This window comes from Macaca fascicularis, chromosome 16 (assembly GCF_037993035.2).
Source record: "Macaca fascicularis isolate 582-1 chromosome 16, T2T-MFA8v1.1".
NCBI lineage: Eukaryota > Metazoa > Chordata > Mammalia > Primates > Cercopithecidae > Macaca > Macaca fascicularis.
The window spans coordinates 65,162,333-65,181,605 of NC_088390.1; the positions used below are offsets into that span (position 1 = coordinate 65,162,333).

A 19,273-nucleotide genomic window follows, 5' to 3' on the forward strand; every position below is an offset into this window, starting at 1 on the left:
GCGGATGCTGACCCTGCCAGAGACCGAGGGGACTAGAAGAGATGCAGCAGAGTACAGCTGCGGGGCACAGGGGAGCAGGAGGCTCTGGGCAGGGAGGACAGGGGCCTCTCTGAGCAGGGATCCCCCAGCCCCATGTATTCTCAACAAAACTCTCAAGACAGATCTATGCAGGACTGTATCTATGCAAGGCTCAGGGCCAGATGCTCAGCCCAGGGACAAGGATGCCTGATGACAGAGGGCAGGCAGGGACACCAAGGCACTTACCTGTCACAGGGATGCTGTGCAGAGAAGTCCGCGGCAGGATTTCCAAGGATGGTTCCCGGCCTGACATCCCATCTGCTGAGAAACAGGATTCTGTCTCATAGATGGTCTGCAGCATCTCCACGAGCCCCTGAGCCTTGGGCACCAGCAGCATGCCAGGGAGGGGGCCGCCAGAGGCGGGGAGCAGGCTGAAGGGAAGGTGGTCCGGCAGCCCGCACTGCACAGGTTCCCTCAGGCCACTGCCGATGGGACCCGCACTGTGGGGAAGTGCCTCATCCGGCCTGGGCACTCCTGGCGGCAGGAGGGGCAGGGAGTCCCTAGAGGTGCAGGCCCAGCTCTGCTCTAGAGGGGCATCTGACCACCAGCCTCTCCCTGATTCCTAGGAGCTGGGGTATGGCTGAGCACTTGGGACAGGAAGGGGAGCTCAGCGGGCAGGCGGGCTCTGTGTTCCCTCCCAACCCTGGGTGACAGCTCTGGGCCCGGCTCCCTGCTCCTCCTTCCCGAATGAGCCGCCGCCGGCAGCTGGCAGGAGACTGAAATAGCAGTTGGGGGAGGGCCCTGTCTATAAATAGGTGGAGCATGCTCAGGGAGCTGCGGGCCGGCTGCCAGGAGGCCCCATGGGGGGGGAGGCGGTTCTACCCCAGGAGGAAGCGCCAGGCGAGGGGGATGGGAACAGGGGAGGGCCTGCACTCAGGGCCAAGGCCACAGCGCTGGGTGGCCAGAGGCTGGGCTAGGGAAGGACGCCGGCTGGGGTACCCAGGCATCTGGGAGCGGCTCTGGCTGCTACTCTTGGCAAGCAAGCCAGGGGATAGAGACCAAGAAGCCAGACTCAAGCCTCCGTCTTCCTTCTTGCCTTCCAAAGCAGGTAAAGGAATCAGAAGGGCCTGGGAGAGGCTGGCAGACAGGCACTTTCCCTGGATTTCTAATAGCCCCATGGAGGTTTGCTTAACTTCTGCCCTCCCACAGTGTTGAGAGGTGTCTCCCCACCCCTTCGACCAGCAGAGAGTCCCCTAAACACTCCCGCTCATTCTGGAGTGTCACCTCCAGAGGCTGCTCAGCCTCAGCTTCTTTCTAGGTTATAGGGATACTCCTCCTGGGCAGACAGGTGTCCCCTGGTCCCCTTTCCTCACCCCAGTCCAGGAAAGGGGACCAGGGAACATCTGCCAATTCTCATAGCACAGGTAGCTCCTCCCTGGCAATGTGCCAGGTGCAGTGCTAAGAACATCATATACATCATCTCATTTATTCTGTGTGGTGACCTTAGGAGAGAGGTACAGATGAGAAAACTGAGGCACAGGGAGATGAAGTCACTCATGCTAGGTCATACAGCTGCTTACATGGCAGGGCTGGGATGTCTGAGGCTCAAGTCTGAGCTCTAACCACCACACTCCACTGCCTCCCATTTCCCAGGGTTTCTATTAACCGGTATAATGACCCCTGTGCTCAAGTAGGAAGAGACTTGAGGATGGAGCCTCGCTAAGGAGAGTCAAGAGTTTTTCAGCATCCAGCCATTCCCCATCAGTCAGCCCCAGGCCTGGCAGCACAGCCCCTGCTCCCTCGGTCCTGGGGCTGATGCGCCATGAGGACCAGTGCCACTCACCCACCCTCCCCACCACTGGCCTGCCCCTGCTCTTCAGGTTGTGCCTCCCACTGGTACAAAGATCCCACTTGGCCCCCTGACCTCACTAGAGCCTTTTAATAGCCTGGTTATTCCTGTGTCTGCATCCCCCTCCCGCTTCCTGATGTCACAGTTGCTATTTTGGAGCCCCCTCCTTGACCCCCACTCCAGGCATGCAGCCAGGGACACCTGTCCTCCCTCTGCACTGGATGACCTCACCCTCTTGTTGGGAGCCCAGGAGGAGCTGGCCAACCAAGGACACAGTGGCTGTGGCTCCTGGAGCCAACTTCCCAGCCAGCTTCTGCCAGTCAGGGATGGCAAAGGGGTCTCCTGCCCTCAGGCTGGGAGTGGGAGGATTAGGGGGACCACACCTATAGACAGAGGCAGGCTTTCCCAAGCCCTAGACTAGTGAGATGTATATGTTGCTAGAGAGTACCCAGTGGTGGACCAGGAAAGAAACAGCGGTCTGGAGCTGCAGCTTCTAAGCCAGGCAGATTCTAGAAAAAGGGCAAGGAACAGTACTCCCTCACAGGCCTAGCGCTGGTGGACATCTCATGGTATAGCTGGGGATCTCATTCACCACCTCTTGCCCCAACCTCATCCTGGCCAACCAGGCTCTCTCAAGAGGAAGGGAAGGGAAGGTCTCCATCAGTGGGGTGATGGGCAGCAGATTAAAGGGAGCCCAGAAAGCCGGGAGCAGCAACCCCTCCCAGCCCAGGACTCCACCCACCCACGCTAGGAGCAACCAGAAGGGCTGGCTAGCCCTGTCCCAGCTCTCTCTGCCTCCCCCCGGCATGGGAGAGTGTGGCAGGAGAGGCTTGTTCTAAAGAGGAAGGCGTCAGTTACCAGGACTCAAAAGTAGGGCCCCCAGAACCTGGAGCACCCAGACATCGAAGAAAGAGGCCTTCCTGCTTAGGAAAGATAGGAGCACCCAGGACAGGGACACCCAGGACAGGTGGCTGGAGCGGGGAGCTGGGCAGCCAGCTCCCAGCACCATTACAGCCTCCAAGAAACAGGAAGCAAAGTGTCAGACACAGCCAGAAAATCCTCAGTGCAATTCCCAGAACCCTCCAAGGGAATAAGAGAGGAGGTTTGGGATGGGGACAAATGTCTTTTTTTCTTCTGAGATTCAGGTGATACAAGGTCCTCCTAATGTCTAACTTTAATCCTTCATGCTTTAGCCCCCCTCCTTGCAGTTCACTTCTCTTCTCCATTCTCTCCCATCCAGCACACCCATGTATCATCCCACAAACCTTATGGAGCACTCACCAAGCATGGGGTACATGAGCTTCACCCAGAGCCAGGACTGTCCTCCCCAGACTCACTCTGCCTCTCCCTCAAAGGCTGCACTCTGACCTCCTAGCCCTCTGAATCTGAAGGAGGAAAGCACCTAACCCTGGCTCCAGGTTCCATTTCCTGAGCCCAAAGGCTGTGGGGGATGGGGGACCCTGACCAAAAGAAAGCAAAGTCTGCTTAGTGCACAGTGAAAAAGCCAAGGGCTGGCCGAGGAGCACCCTGGATGGAGTGTGAGATGCCAGCTTCCCTGAGCCCCAGACATCAGGCCTGCCCGCCCTCCTGTTCTTTCCTGCCCTTCGAGCCCAGTCGTGCTGGAGCCCATCAGCATGGTCTGGGAGCTGCCATGTGCCAGACCCCATGCTAAGTATTGGCTGAACGCTCTCATTTGAAGCCAAGTTCAGAAAAAATGTGAACACCTACTTTGGCATCTTCTACTTCCCCTCAGGGTTGACCCTGCCTTCTCTGGCCATTCCATTCTAAGCCTTCAATCCCTTTGGAATGACAGAGCAGGGAAGAGGAGGGGAGAAGCAGGTCCCACTCTGCAGTGAGCACAGAGGTGTGTCAGGGGACACACCTCTGTAGAGAAGGGAGGCCAGGAGTCCACTTCCTAGACCCCGGCCCCATGCCAGGGCTGACCCACTTTCTCACTGCCTGCCGTCCCCGGGGGCTTAGAGGCAGAGCCCAAGGCTGGGAGGCAGGACACCGAGGTTCCTGGCTCCACCCTACACCCATGCCCCAGTTTCTTTGGTCACCCAGAGAGCAGGGGTTGGCGGGGGCTGCTGCCCTCCATCCTAGGAAAGGGAAAGAGAGTGTAAGGGTTCTGGGAGGTGCTAGGCAGGCAGGTGTTGTCCTGAAGCTTGTCTTCCTCTCACACTAGGGAGAAGGATCCTGGCCGCCTCCCCCATGGCCCCGCTGCCACCCAGACTGGCTTGCACAGTGGGCCTCACTCTTGCCTGCTCTTCTGGGCAATGGCACTGAGAAGAGGGTTCAACCAAAGCTGGCCTGGGTCCCAGGCCCCTGGGTGGCTCCTCCAACCTGGCTGGGCCGAGTCTGAGCTGAGGGAAACTTCTGTCAGCCTTTCAGCCCCACTGAGGAGAACGTGCAGAAGCAATCAGTTCCAGAAAAATAAAGAAAGCCTTAATCCTCAAGCCCCCTTTGGCCTGAAGAAAAAGCAGAGATCAGCTAATGGTCTCAGGGAAGCAGGTAACCCCATCAATAACCTCCACCCGTGATTCCAAGACTGCAAAAGAGGTAAATAAAGTCAAAGGCTGGCAGGCAGCCCAAGCCAGAGGGAAGTCATCAGCTCCCACCTCCCTGGTGGGCCCCAGAAGGAAATCACTCACAGTCTCCACCTGCTGCCCCTCACCAGAAACAGTCTCTCTTGCTAACGTGTTCACTGTGAGGGCCAGGGATGGCCCATCTCATGTTTTCTTCTGTCTTCCACAGGCTGAGCCTGTTGGTGATACTCAGTGAAGACTTGCCAAACAGAAAAGCTCCTACGCTGAGAGGACTTGAGAGAAACCAGAAGCTCTGCCCCTTACCCAGCCTGCTGTTCTGTACTCTGGGGAAAGAGGAGCAAGTGTTCAGGGAAGTGAGGAGAAGGTAGGAGGCGCTCAGGGGCTGCAGCAGACCCTGGGGACTAACCATTTCCATCCTTCCCACCTCTTATCTCCTGCCCCGTGGCCCATACCTTTCCTTCTTGGGGCTCGCTGCAGGGTGTCTACGGAGAGTGGACACCCGCGTGCTCTGGCTACAATCGGTGGTTTCATTTTGCTTCCGCCGAGTTCCAAGGCATGTGGTTTCCAGGCTTCTGCCAGGCGCTGGGCAACCCAGCCCTAGCCCAGATGCCAGCCCAAGCTCTGGGAATGGCAGACGCTAGGCCCCTCAGAAAGAAAGAGCTGCAGGCAGGCTGGCTATCTCCCTGGCCCAGGGCAGCTGGAACCCCACAATTGGGAAAGCCAGTCCCAGAACCCCAGGAACACTCCGCAGGAAGGGCCTCAAGCAAACATCCCTAAGCAGCTGCCCCAGCTCCAAAGCCTCTCAACAATCCTAAAATGAGGTTCCCAATCCCTGGCCCCCTCCTTTTCTCCCTCTTTCCCCAACACAGAGAAGACAGCATCTCCCCCTGCTGGGGGGAGCTGGAAAGCCAGCCAGGAGGCGGGGCCCACTCCACAGGCCCACTCAGGATGCCCTCCTGGCCAGGGCTCAGCAGTGGCTCTTAAGCCACTGGCCTCCTACACTGGTGGACACATCCAGCAACTCCAACACTCCTGTCAGCTCCCGCAGAGGTAGCTGCAAGGGAAACTCAGCCCGCCAGCGTCTGGAAAGGTAACCCAATAACTTCATCTATCCTGGGTTGCTTATCACATTTCCCTGCGAGGGAAGGAAACCCCAAACCTGGGAAAAATCCTCTCCAAGCCACCAACAGATGCCTCTCGGCAGCTTCAATTCCCATGGCCAAGAGTTAGACCCCAGCCCCACGGGAAGCACGGACTGGAGATGGCTCCTGGACAGGTCAGCGTCACAACTCAGAGGAAAGAAGCAGCTGGCACTACTGCCCGACATGGCTGAGCTTGCTGGGGTAGTGTTCAACCGAGATGCACGAGGGACAGATGAGGACCCAGGCCTCTCCTTTCCCTTCGCCACCCAGTCTCAGAGGGGGAAGCAAGAAGGCAGAGCCGGGCAGCCCACCCAGTCCAGCCCCTATGGGCTGAATGAGGGCAAGGGCAGAGGCAGGAATATCTGAGGGGGAACCGCAAACCCTGCAGGAAGGATGACGGGGAAGAAAATGTGGGGTGGTCTGGATTCCTCCCTCATGCTGCTTCCGTACAATCCTGCGAATGGGTATTCATCCTAGGCCCTAATTGCCCTATCTCTAAAAGGAGAAATATCCACTCACCCCTACATAAAAAGATGGAGCGTATTATGGGCCATGGACGGCTAAAGTTGAGCAAGATGGACCTTTAACACCTTGCAGAAGGAGACAGTCAAAGAGGAGGAGACAGCCATGACTCTGACCACACTGGCCCACGACCCTCCTGGGAAACTGCTGAGGGTCCAGCTCAGGCCACTAGAACACAGCCTCACAGGCACACATCCAGAAGCAGCTGCACATCAAGCTGCCTGGAGTCCCCCCAATAGACTATTTCTGGCAGCACTGGACAGGGTCCTAGAAGCAGACAGGAACAGGAAATCTCAGAGTAAAAGACCCCAGATTAGCAATCTATCATATGAACGGCCCAAGAGGAAGAGAGGCAGTCTACCTGGACTCAGAGGAGAGCCGAGACTCCTCTACCCACGTCACCCCACTCCCACCCAACACCACGCACCCATACACGGAGGTTAAGGCCCAGTGCCCTTGTAAACCTCCACTAAGAAAAAAGTGTGGAACACAAACATTCCACCAAGTAAAGAAGCCACCACCACAAAAAGGAAGCTGGGCATTCTGCTATAGTAAAGAAATTCCTCCAACTTCGTCTCAGACTGCCGAGAGAGATTCAGGGATACACACTGCCCCTTCAGTGTCTGTCTTGGCTAGCAGGGGAAGGCGGAGGTAGAGCTGAATACCCCTAAGTTGAGAGGGCAAGCATGGGGGGCAGAGTAGGACCCATTGCCTTCCCAGGACCAGGCCGGACCATCAATCCATCAATTCCCAGGTCTACCTCATGGGCCTTTTCTTGCAACACCTCTCCACTCCTGACCCTCTCATTCCCTTATAGATCAGACAGTAAAGGTCAGCTGGCCTGGAAGGGAAACCCACACAGCCCATTGCATCCAAAGCTACCCCAGGGTGCTCTTCTCCAACCTCCCAGCTCTTACCCGACTCGTTGGGAGAGTTCATGCCGGCTCTGGGCCTGCAGGAAGCTGGCGTTGGGGGCTGGGACGGGAGGGGGTGGAGCTGCGGTGATGTCAAGAGAGACAGACGATAACAGACAGACGGACGGGACGGTAGCCCGGGGCCGCCGTGCCTCTAATGCCCATCCGAGGCCATCCTTCGGGGCGAGGCAGTCAGGCACTCAGAACGGCATCCCTGGGGAGAGATGGAGCAGGGTTAGAGGCCCCTAACTCAGGAATCTGAGAGTCGAAGGAGACCTTGGAGCTTGTCAGTTTATACCTGGGGATGAGAGGGATGAGAGGGATGAGAGGGAGGGATACCTGCTCACAGCCACAGTGGAAATCAGCAGAACTGGATAGACCCTGGTTTCTTTCTTTTTTTTCTTTTTTTTGAGACGGAGCTCCGCTCACTGCAAGCTCCACCTCCCGGGTTCACACCATTCTCCTGCCTCAGCCTCCCAAGTAGCTGGGACTACAGGCGCCCGCCACCTCGCCCGGCTAGTTTTTTGTATTTTTTAGTAGAGATGGGGTTTCACCGGGTTAGCCAGGATGGTCTCAATCTCCTGACCTCGTGATACGCCCGTCTCGGCCTCCCAAAGTGCTGGGATCACAGGCTTGAGCCACCGCGCCTGGCCAGACCCTGGTTTCTTATCTTACTAACTGATGAGGCTCCCAGAGCCCAAGGGATAGGAAATGGCTATGGTGGTCAAACCCAACAGATCCCTTTTCAGGTGAGTGTCTACTGCCAGGTGGGGAGACCCTATAGACTCCCAACAGTGCCTGCCATGGTACTAGGTGTGCACCAAAGGAGAAAGTGCAGGGGGCTTCTGATCTCTGTCCATAGCAGTGGGGAGATGCAGGGCTGATCTAGAGTCCCTGGCAGAAATTAAGGGAGAAACTGGTATCCCAGCCTCCAAAGCCTAAGCTGGGACTTCTAGGGGTCTTCTCCCGACTTTCTGATCCTTGTGCCACCCAACTCTGGAAACATGGATGTATTTCCGTTTTGGTCTCGCCCAGTTCAACAACAGACCAGGACAATAGCTTCTCTTTCCAGGAACTGAGAAAATCAGAGACCTCTCCATTCCAAATCTAGTACCCCTGGCCTGGCAGGTGCAGGGCCCAAGCCCAGGGCTTTGTGTATATTGTACAGGTTGTGCTCTGTGTAAGGAGGTCTGGCCCAGGGAGGTATAAAATCCAGCCTGTGCCCTGCCTGCCAAGCCATGGCCTGACATGCTGAGTCCACCCAAAACAAGGGACAATTTTTTCCCAGTTTGTACAAAAGCAACAAAAGGCCCAGCGGTAACCCTGCTGAGGCCAGCATAGTAAAGGAGGAGGTATTACAGGACCATGGCTTTGCCAACCCATGCCCACTCCTCCAGCTCTCCCCCACAGTTAGTCCTCAAGCCTCAGACACTATGCACACAGCCACCTGGCCCATCCCTTAACAGCCCACGATCCACCCCAGACATGATCTCATTCATTTGCTTCCAAATGAAGGCAGGCCTTCCAATACCCAATGAAAGCAAGGTAGAAGGAAGCCATCAGAGGAGGCTGTGAGCTGCTGCGAGTTTAAGCCCTAACTCTGCTCCCCAAGCCTCGAACCAGCAATCAGCTCTGCCCAACCTAGACAGCCCCACCTCCTGGCAGGATTAATTCTCAGTAAGCCTTGCATTCTCATCAGATTCCCAAGGGTGGGGTCCATTTGGAGTCCAGAAGCCAGCTATGGCAGAAACACAAGAACGTGAATACACATGCGCGCGCGCGCGCGCGCGCGCATGTACACACAAGACCTTGAGGTCCCAGGCTTGCTGCTGTCTGCTCTTGCCCATAGGGCTTGGACTCTATGGCTGGAGAAAGGTACACTCAGATTGGGGGGCAGAGTTGAAGGGGCTAAATTGCTCCTGACAGGCACAGGTATGGGATTAGGACAAAAAAGGCTACACAGGCAGGGCTGAGGCCAAGCTCAGGAATGTGGCAGGTAGGGCTGTTGGTGCTCTGGCAGGGCCCATGTGGGCAGGCAGTTCGGCCTGCGCACACACCAGGGCTGGCGCCCAGTCCCGCTCACACCCTTTCCCGTGGGCTGGGGAACACAGGTTCAGAAATTCCCACGATTCCCAGAAGCCTGAGTAGCCCAGCCCATCTCCACGTTGAGAGGCACCTCCACAACAAGGTGCTCAGAAGGGGCACAGCCCCAAGCGGCACAGAAACCAGATTAAGCTTAGCCCCCAGCCCCCATCATCCTAAGCCACCCACTGTCTCTCTGGGTCTTAAAGGCGCTGATCCTCACCCCTGAGGCAGAAGAGGAAGGGAGTAGCTCTTTGAATTCACGGTGGGCTCAGGACTTAGGTACATCTACTCCTCCCTATCCTATAAAATTCAGCAAGATCCCTGGGCCCCTGTCCACCTGTAAAGAGTGTCTGCCAACACCCCCATCAAGTCTCCCAAGTGAACCAGAGCCACAGGCTGGGCCTCCCTGAGAAACAAAGCAGTGTCCACGGTCTGATTGGGACAAGCACAGATTCTTGTCTGGGGTGGGGCATGAAGGGGAGAAGGGGAGTCTGATGTTTAAAACCTGAGCTGTTTGTTCCCACATCTGCCAGAGAAATCCGTTGGGTCTCAGTGGGCAGTCAGGGACCAGGAGCTGTGTCCCAGATGACCTAACACTTGGATGCCAAACCAGGGAGCGGCCCAACTTCCAGGACATCATAAGTAGGCAGACCCCTTGCCCACCCCAAGCGTCCTGCCCCACTACCTCACACTAACTCTTTCTTCCAGACAACCCCTACCCTACTCCAGGATCCAAAACCACCTCCCACATCCAGCCAAGACAGCTGGGCTAGGATGAATGAAGGAAACGGGCTGCATCTCACCCTACAAGCTCAGGGCTGAGCCTGGGGAAGTAGGGTGGAAACCCCAAACTCTGGCAAAGGGTGGGAGGAGGAGGACAGACAAGTGAGGGGCACATGGTACAATGCAATGCTCCAAAGGCCATAGGTTCACAATGTTACCCTGTAGCGATCTTGTCGCTCGAACAACTCCCTCAAAATTATTGGGGAGTCAGGTGTCCCTTGGAGACCCTCTCTGGAACCTGGACTCCAGTACCACCATGCAACCCCCTCCCAACACACCTGCTCTGGCCCCAGGCCAGGGCACCCCCTAGGTCATAGGTGACAGGGTCAAGCAGTGTGAACCAAGTCTTGGGAGTCTGAGATTGTTTCACTCTACCTCAACAACCTCATCAAAAAGTTACAAACCGGCCAGGCACGGTGGCTCACGCCTGTAATCCCAGCACTTTGGGAGGCCAAGGCGGGCGGATCACCTGAGGTCAGGAGTTCCAGACCAGCCTGATCAAAATGGAGAAACCCTGTCTCTACTAAAAAAAATACAAAATTGGCCAGGCATAGTGGTGCATGCCTGTAATCCCAGCTACTCAGGCGGCTGAGGCAGGAGAATTACTTGAACCCGGAGGCAGAGGTTGTGGTGAGCCAAGATTGCGCCACTGCACTCCAGCCTAGGCAATAAGAGTGAAATTGCGTCTCAAAAAAAAAAAAAAAAAGTTACAAGCCAAGACATCCCACCCAAAGGTCAAAGGTACTAGGGACTTATCTTGACCCTTCCTGACCATGGCCACAGCCTACCACTTTCCTCAGCCTCCGAGAGCTTCTGTTGCCTAGTGCCTCCCTCAAGCTATGCCAACAGAAACCCAGAAGGATCAGGGCCATGAAGGGTGGCAGAGTCAGATGTCCAGGCCCCAAACCAGGGAAAGGGGGAGGGTGACAGGGAAGGAAAAAAGGCACCAGGCTGACAAATTCATTTTTGCAATCGGCCCATTTCTGTTTGTCTGCTCAGACGCAGCTCCAGGCATCTGCACAAGCCAGATGGAGGAGGCTGCTATTTCTAGAAAAAAAAAAAAAAAAAAAAAAAGAGGGGGGTTGGTGAGAGGGGAGGAAGGGAGGAGGCGGAGGCAGAGGGCAGAAGACAGGGTCTGTTTGCCCTAAAACCTCAGGCAGAATGATACCCTCTTCCCAGCACTACCAGACAGGGTCCCCATTCAAGAAAGGGCTGGGGCTGGGCCTGGGGTGAGGTGGGATGGGGAAGAAGAAAGGCAGAGAAAGTTTAATTAGCTAAAGTCGGCTACAATAGGCCCCCTCACCGGCTGCATCAGGTTTTCATTCATGAGCAAGCTACAGTGCTCCAAAAATGCCAAGAACCACCCCCCCCTTGCTGTCTCCCCCTCCCCCCACCACCGCCACCAACAGGAGTGCGTCCTCTAGCAGGCTGGCTGAGCCTGATGCTGTGTTCCAGACATCCCTCCTCAAAGGGATGTGAGTAGGAAGAATTAATTATTAAAGAGCAGCTGGTACTTCAGCACCGACCGCGCTACCCCCAGCTCCTATAGCTGATTCCCCTCCCCCACTATGCGGGAACACAAATGACACCCCCCAACATTCCCAGGCCCCATTTCTAAACACACAGTTAAGATGCCACCCCTAGAGAAGGGAAAGCAAACCTTTGTCTCTGCAGCTACTTGGGGTGGGTGGGGCATGTGAAACTGCTGCCCCCCTCCAAATTACACGATCCAGCCAAAGTAGGAGGATATACTGGAGAAGAAGGGGAGGCTGGCACAGAACTAACATTTCCTCCATCCTTGCCCCCAAGTAACCCGCACCTGAGATCTGTCTCTCTGGTCTCCGGCATGCCCACATTCCCAGGACAGAGTGGAGATGCTGGGAGCCCATTTCTCTAACTCAGAGAGACCCCTACTACTGCATTGTCAAGAAAGCCCAGATCCAAGTTCAAGTGAAGAGAAGGCAAAGAGAGGAGTCAAGAAAAGAGGAAGGAGACAAACCAAGATCTCCCCAAGCTTTGTGTTTAGGAGGGAGAGGAAGGAGGGAAGACTGGAATGAAGAAGCAGGCAGTCCCCAACATGGCTCATCCACCATCCAGCCCAGCCAGCCCAGCCCAGCCCAGCATCTCAACAGCCAGCATCGGCTCAGGGTGCCTAGGACTTGGGAAACTGAAGACCATCCCTGTCTGCCTACATCCTCCGAACCTAAGAGGAGGCCGAAGGCAGGACCCAGACCCAGACTGCAATCCTGCAAAGCAATCTGGCCAGGGGTCCCTCTGACCAAGACTCCTGGATCTCACCCTCCCCCCAACCTCCTTTTGTTCCCATAATCTGGCTCCATCCTCCCCTCCCAGTTGGACACTGAACCAAATCATCACCACCTACCCAAGCTCCAAATCTAATTCCAGGTCCCAAAAGCATGGTAGTCACTGACAAGAGTGATGGGTCCCTTTTGCACCCTCCTAAAAGCAACTGCAGCTGTTACCTTTCCTCTTTAGGGACACACCTCATCTCAGAAGGGGTATCAGTCAGGGATATCAGGTGGTTATCTCCTCTCCCAAAGGAAGCACCCAACCTCTCCACTCCAACAGCCCCCACCAGGCTCCCAGATTAATTAATTACACCCAGCCACTTCTCATCTTCCCCAGGGCCCCAGGGAAGGGTAGGGTGGAGAAGGTGACTCCCCCAAGTTAACAAGACACTGGTAGTGCTCCCGCTTCCTTGAGATACAGACCCGGGATGAAAAATGGGGGGCATCCACCCCAGACAAGAAGGGGTTGGGGGAGAGCTCCATTTCATCTCCTCGCTCTCGTATCCTGGCTCCAGGGTGTCAGACAGGAGAAGAGGGTGGAAACAAACGCAGTAACGCCTCAGAGGAGACGGGGTGAGAATAATGGAGAGAGAAGTAAGGTGGACTCCGCAGTCCCCCTCCTCATGCACACAAGTCAAGGGCATAAAATCAAGGATGCGTTCGTAGCTATGGGAAGAAGCGCTGTGGGTGGGCAGCACACCTCACCTCAGAGTACCAAGAAAGGGGTGTCCAGCGAAGAGGGGTCTGCACAGAATCCGGGTGCAGGGCTCAAATGGCTCTGCAACGCAACATGCGCCGCCAGGGAAGGGACAAATCTGACAACCCCGCCCGGTCTCCGAGCCATTTGGGGGCGCGGGAAGGCGGGCCCCTCCCTTACCTGCAGGGAAGGCGCCCCTGTCTGGGAGGGGCAGGGAGGGGCGCGCGCAGCAACCCCGATGCCCAGCTCCCGGGCTGGCGACGCTCCCGGGGAGCGCCGGCTGGCACCCGGGCCCAGGAGGAAGGAAAGGGGGCGCGGAGCTCGGCGCGCGCGCTGGGAGCCTACGGACAGAGACGGAAGGCGAAGGGGGCGCCGCCTCGCGTCCCAGGGGCCGGGAAGACGGGGTCTGGGCCGGGGCGGCGCGCTCACCCGCTGCGGCTCGAGCTCCGGCTTCGCGGGCGGCGGCGGCAGCAGCGGCGGCGGCAGCGACGGCAGCGCCTCCTCGACGGCTCCTCCATCTTTGCGGCGGCTCCTCCGGCTCCGCTCGCCGCCGCCACCAACAACAACATTCGGAGACGTCACTCCCGTCACGTGACCCGACCCGAAGCTAAAAATAGACCCAGACCCCCCCTCCCGCCCCATCCCCGCAGCCACCACCAACCCCTCCCCTGCCTCTCGGCCCTCCCCGCCGGGCGGGGCCAGCGACGCCATCGTGACAGCTCCTTAAAGGGCCAGTGCCCAGCATAGAGTTGGGCTGAGACGGGATGGAAGGGAAGGGAAAGGAACCCAGCGAGTAAGAGTGGAAGGGTCGTTGCAGGGGCCGAGTGTGGATGCTGGGACTCAACCTTTGGGTTGTACAAGTTTCCTCCTTGCGCTTCCCGGACTTCCTTTTCAAACCGTGGATGGTGCAATCGTTGCCTGCCTAAGCTGCTCCCCTAACACGCCCTCCCGCGGTCGGGGAGGGGACCTGGGGATGAATTCCCAGGGGCTGGGAGTGCCACCGCAGCTGCTGCAGCCGGGCCTGGCTGGGTGTTGATGGTTCGGACAGGTCTCGAACTCGCCATCTCTGACCGCACACACTGCATCCGTGCCAGGGAAAGAAAAGCCTGGGAAAGGCCAGGGTATGGCTGTAACAGTCCAAGGCCTTCAAAAAGGCAAACCAGCAGACCAGGAGCCGGAAAGACTTCCCTGACTTTGGTGCTATCCACGTCACATCTCCCCTTGGTACACAGTATGAACATGTTGAATTAGACCTAGACAATTTGTCAATGACCCAGCAATTCCACTAACAAAAATGTATTCCAAAAAAATAAACGTTGTTATGTTAAAAAATGAACATGAGATCGTGTGTAATGATGTGAAAAGTTGAAAACAACCGAAATATCCATCAATAGGGAATTGGCAAACCAAGCAGGAGACATTGATTCAGTAAAATATTATCCAGATATTAAAAGTTTTATAGGGGACGGGACTTGGTGGCTCATGCCCGTAATCCCAGCGCTTTGGGAGGCTGAAGCAGGCGGATCACCTGAGGTCAGGAGTTCAAGACCAGCCTGGCGAATATGGTAAAACCTCGTCTCTACTAAAAATACAAAAAATTAGCCGGACAGGGTGGCAGGCACCTGTAATCCCCTGTACTCAGGAGGCTGAGGCAGTAGAATCGTTTGAACCCAGGAGGCAGAGGTTGCAGTGAGCCAAGATTGTGCCATTGCACTCCAGCCTGGGCAACAAGAATGAAACTCTGCCTCAAAACAAACAAGCAAACAAAAAAGTTTTATAGGGGCCAGGCTCATTGGCTCGTGCCTGTAATCAATCCCAGCATTTGGGAAGCTGAGGCGGGAGGAATACTTGAGCCCAGGAGTTCAAGACCAGCCTGAGCAACATGCAAGACACTGTCTCTATTTTTAAAAAGAAGAGGCCAGGCGCGGTGGCTTACGCCTGTAATCCTAGCACTTTGGGAGGCCGAGGTGGGCCGATCACGAGGTCAGGAGATCGAGACCAGCCTGGCTAACACGGTGAAACCCCGTCTCTACTAAAAATACAAAAAAAAAAAAAAAAAAAAAGACGGGGGTGGTGGTGGGCGCCTGTAGTCCCAGCTACTCAGGAGGCTGTGTCCCAGCTACTCAGGAGGCTGTGGCAGGAGAATGGCGTGAACCCGGGAGGCAGAGGTTGCAGTGAGGGGAGATCATGCCGCTGTACTCCAGCCTGGGCAACAGAGTGAGACTCTGTCTCAAAAAAAATAAAAATAAAAAATATAAAAGAAGAATAAAAATTGTATAGGTCTACACCGACCTGAAAAGATGCCCATGATACATTGTTTTCTTGGAAATCAGGACTCAAGCAAGCATTACTGAATTGTTCCATTATTATAAAAACAACAAACTAGATTCATATGCCTGAGTATATGTGTATATCAAAAAGCCTGGCCAGGGGCCAGACCTGTGTTCACGCTGTGGGGCTAAGGTGGGAAGATAGCTTGAGCCCGAGAGATGAGCTAAGTACACACCACTGCACTCCAGCCTGGGTGAAAAAGTGAGATCCTGTCTCAAAAAAAAAAAAAAGCCTAACCAGGCATGGTGGAATGGTGGCACATGCCTATAGTCCTACCTACTTGGGAAGCTCAAAAGGGAGAATTCATTGACCCTAGGAGTTCAAGGCCAGCCGGGGCAACATAGAGAGACTCACACCTGTAATCCCAGCACTTTGGGAGGCCAAGGCGGGCAGATCACGAGGTCAGGAGATCGAGACCATCTTGGCTAATACGGTGAAACCCCATCTCTACTAAAAATACAAAAAATTAGTCGGGCGTGATGGCACACGCCTGTGGTCCCAGCTACTCAGGAGGCTGAGGCAGGACAATCGCTTGAACCCAGGAGGTGGAGGTTGCAATGAGCCGAGATCGCACCACTGCACTCCAGCCTGGTGACAGAGCGAGACTCAGTCTAAAAAAGAAAAAAAAGAAAGAAAACAAAAAAAAGTCTAAAAGAATAAATACCAGAATGTTTGTCTTTACTTTTTTGTCTTATTTATTTATTTTGAGACAGAGTCTCATTGTGTCTCCCAGGCTACAATGCAGTGGCACAGTCATAGCTCAGTATAACCTTGAACTTCTGAGTCCAAGCGATCCTCCCACCTCAACCTCCCAGGTAGCTAGCACTACAGCTGCACGCCATTACATCCATCTAATTTTTTTTTTCAGGGTCTCGCCATGTCACCCAGGCTGGAGTGCAATGGCACCATCACAGCTCACTGAAGCCTCGATTTCCCAGGCTCCAGCGATCCTCCTGCCTCAGCCTCCGAGTAGCTGGGACCACAGCTACACGCCACTACGCCCAGCTAATTTTTGTATTTTTTTTAGAGATGGGGTTTCCCTGTGTTGCCCAGGCTAGACGACTTTTTTTTTTTTTTTTTTTTTGAGATGCAGTCTCGCTCTGTCACACAGGTTGGAGTACAGTGGCGCGACCTTGGCTCATTGCAACCTCTGCCTCCAGGGTTCAAGCGATTCTCCTGCCTCAGCCTCCAGAGTAGCTGGGATTACAGGTGCAGGCCAACATGCCCGGCTAATTTTTGTAGTTTTAGCAGAGATGGGGTTTCACCATGTTGGTCAGGCTAGTCTCAAACTCCTGACCTCGTGATCCGCCCATCTCAGCCTCCCAAAGCGCTGGGATTATAGGCATGAGCCACTGCGCCCGGTCTAGGCAAGTCTTATGCTCCTGGACTCAAATGATCCACACATTTCAGCCTCTCAAAATGCTGGGATTACAGGAGTGAGCCACCACACCTGGCCACTCCAGGGGATTTTTACTGCAGCTGGTCCTTTCCTCATATTTGGGGGGGGAAAAAAAGAGAAACATCCAAAATTTCTGCGTGATCTGATCCCTGCCCACGTCACCTCTCTTTGCTAGCTTTCTGTACTCCTGCCATGTGACTTTCTCTCAAACAATGTGCTCTCTGCTCTTCAGGGCCTTTGCACAGGCTGTTTTTTATCTTTCTAGAATGCCTCCCTCCCTTCTTCTCTTTACCTGGCTAACTCCTACTCATTCATCAGAGTGCTTTTTTTTTCTTTTTTCTTTTTTTTTTTTTTTTTTGAGCCAGGGTTTCACTCTTGTTGCTGAGGCTGGAGTGCAATGTCACGATCTCAGCTCACTGCAACATCCGTCTCCTGGGTTTAGTGAGTCTCCTCCCTCAGCCTCCCAAGTAGCTGGGATTACAGGCACCTGCCACCATGCCCGGCTAATTTTGTATTTTTAGTAGAGATGGGGTTTTTCCATGTTGGTCAGGCTGGTCTCAAACTCCTGACCTCAGGTGATCCACCTGCCTCAGCCTCCCAAAGTGCTGGGATTACAGGCCTGAGCCACCGCACCAGGCCATCAGAGCTCATTTAAATAACACTGAAAGAGGTCTTTCTTGGTTCTTTAATTAGAATAGATCCCCTTGTTATATATGCTTTCATCAACCCTGCTAACAATGTGTAAATACATATCTATTTATGGCATTATGCTTCATTGTCCATCTTGTCCTCTAAATTACAAATTTCTTTATTATTATTATTATTTTTTGAGACAGTCTTGAACTGTCACCCAGGCTGGAGTGCAGTGGCACAATCGGGGCTCACTCCCAGGTTTAAGTGATTCTTGTGCCTCAGCCACCAAAATAGCTGGGATTACAGGCGTGTGCCACCATGCCCAGCTAATTTTTGTATTTTTAGTAGAGACTGGGTTTCACCATGTTGGCCAGGCTGGTCTTGAACTCCTGACCTCAGGTGATCCACCCACCCCAGCCTCCCAAAGTGCTGGGATTACAGGGGTGAGCCACCACGCCCGCTTTAAACTATAATGAAATTGGCCTCAGCCTCTCAAAGAACTGGGATTACAGGCATGAGCCACCACACCCAGACAACTATAAGCTTCTTGAACACAGAAACTATACATCTTCGGGCAGTACAGTGCCTGGAACAAAAAAAGAATGAGCATGTGTGGAATGAGATGAATGAGTGAATGTTAAAAGATTAAAATATATACATATATATATATATATATATTTTTTTTTTTTTTTTTTTTTGAGACAGCGTCTCACTCTGTCACCCAGGCTGGAGTGCAGTGGCGCAATCTCGGCTCACAGAAAGCTCCACCTCCCGGGTTCAGGCCATTCTCCTGCCTCAGCCTCCCGAGTAGCTGGGACTACAGGCACCCACCATCACGCCTGGCTAATTTTTTGTATTTTTAGTAGAAACAGGGTTTCATCATGTTAGCCAGGATGTTCTCGATGTCCTGACCTCGTGATCCACCCACCTCGGCCTCCCAAAGTGCTGCAATTTCAGGAAAAGATTAAAATATCTAGCTGAGCACCTTCCACCTGGACAATGGACTCTGTGCAGAAATGGCACCCCATGGAGTCACCCACATCACTCCAAGATAGGGGTCCTCCTGCCTCCTTCCTGTAATGATGGCATCATCTATTTGTTTTGTTTTGTTTTGTTTTGTTTTGTTTGAAACAGAGTCTTGCTCTGTCGTCCAGACTAGAGTGCTGTGGTGCAATCTCAGGTCACTGCAACCTCTGCCTCCTAAGTTCAAGCAATTCTCTGGCCTCAGTCTCCTGAGTAGCTGGGATTACAGGTATGCACCACCATGTCCGGTTAATTTTTTTGTATTTTTTAAGTAAAGACAGGCTTTCACCATCTTGGCCAGGCTGGTCTTGAACTCCTGACCTCATGATCTGCCCACTTCAGCCTCCCAAAGTGCTGGGATTACAGGCATGAGCTACCACACATCACCTATTTGTTATTGCATTTGCACAGCCTTTCGCCGTCTTCTGGCAGTTAGGATGAGTTGGGTTGGGATTTTGCTTTCTCAAGTCTTGTGCTTTGTCTCCCCAAACGGATTATGAGCCATTGAGAAAAGAGACAAAATCATATATCTTTTTGCCTTTCTAGCACCTAGCACATCACCTCGCACATAGTAGGTGCTCAGTAAAGATTTGGGAACACTGGGAGATTCCAGAATCTTCTCTCTGGGGATCTCAGAACATGGGAAAAGAATCTCCCCTGTAATATGACAAACGATGGTCAATAACTGCCTCATGGAGCACATTGGCTTGGCACTTCCCACTTTACAGATGAGGAAACAGAAGCTCAGATAAGTTTAATAATTGCTTGCGGCCGGGCGCGGTGGCTCAAGCCTGTAATCCCAGCACTTTGGGAGGCCGAGACGGGCGGATCACGAGGTCAGGAGATCGAGACCATCCTGGCTAACACCGTGAAACCCCGTCTCTACTAAAAAAATACAAAAAAAACTAGCCGGGCGCGGTGGCGGGCGCCTGTAGTCCCAACTACTCGGGAGGCTGAGGCAGGAGAATGGCGTGAACCCGGGAGGCGGAGCCTGCAGTGAGCTGAGATCCGGCCACTGCACT

General features: G+C 54.3%; 1 protein-coding gene across 50 annotated transcripts in view; it reads right to left on the bottom strand.

Annotated features, from left to right (window-relative positions):
- Positions 1-13,432, bottom strand: part of HDAC5 (histone deacetylase 5) — a 46,739-nt gene extending 33,307 nt beyond the window's left edge. For 16 of the 50 annotated variants that reach the window (XR_012425920.1, XM_074019809.1, XM_045374726.3 and 13 more), the window contains exons 1-3: positions 13,295-13,432; positions 6,995-7,205; positions 265-336 (exon numbers count right to left, since the gene is read on the bottom strand). Coding sequence is in view for 8 of the 50 variants with exons in the window: in XM_074019788.1 (XP_073875889.1) it covers positions 265-336; positions 6,995-7,016 (94 nt within the window). In the remaining 42 variants the exon portion in view is untranslated. Of the gene's footprint in view, positions 1-264; positions 773-6,994; positions 7,206-13,045 lie in introns of those variants that run through there. The other 34 variants (XR_012425919.1, XR_012425922.1, XR_012425923.1 and 31 more) reach the window with 6 other exon arrangements.
- Between the last annotated feature and the right edge of the window lie 5,841 nt (positions 13,433-19,273).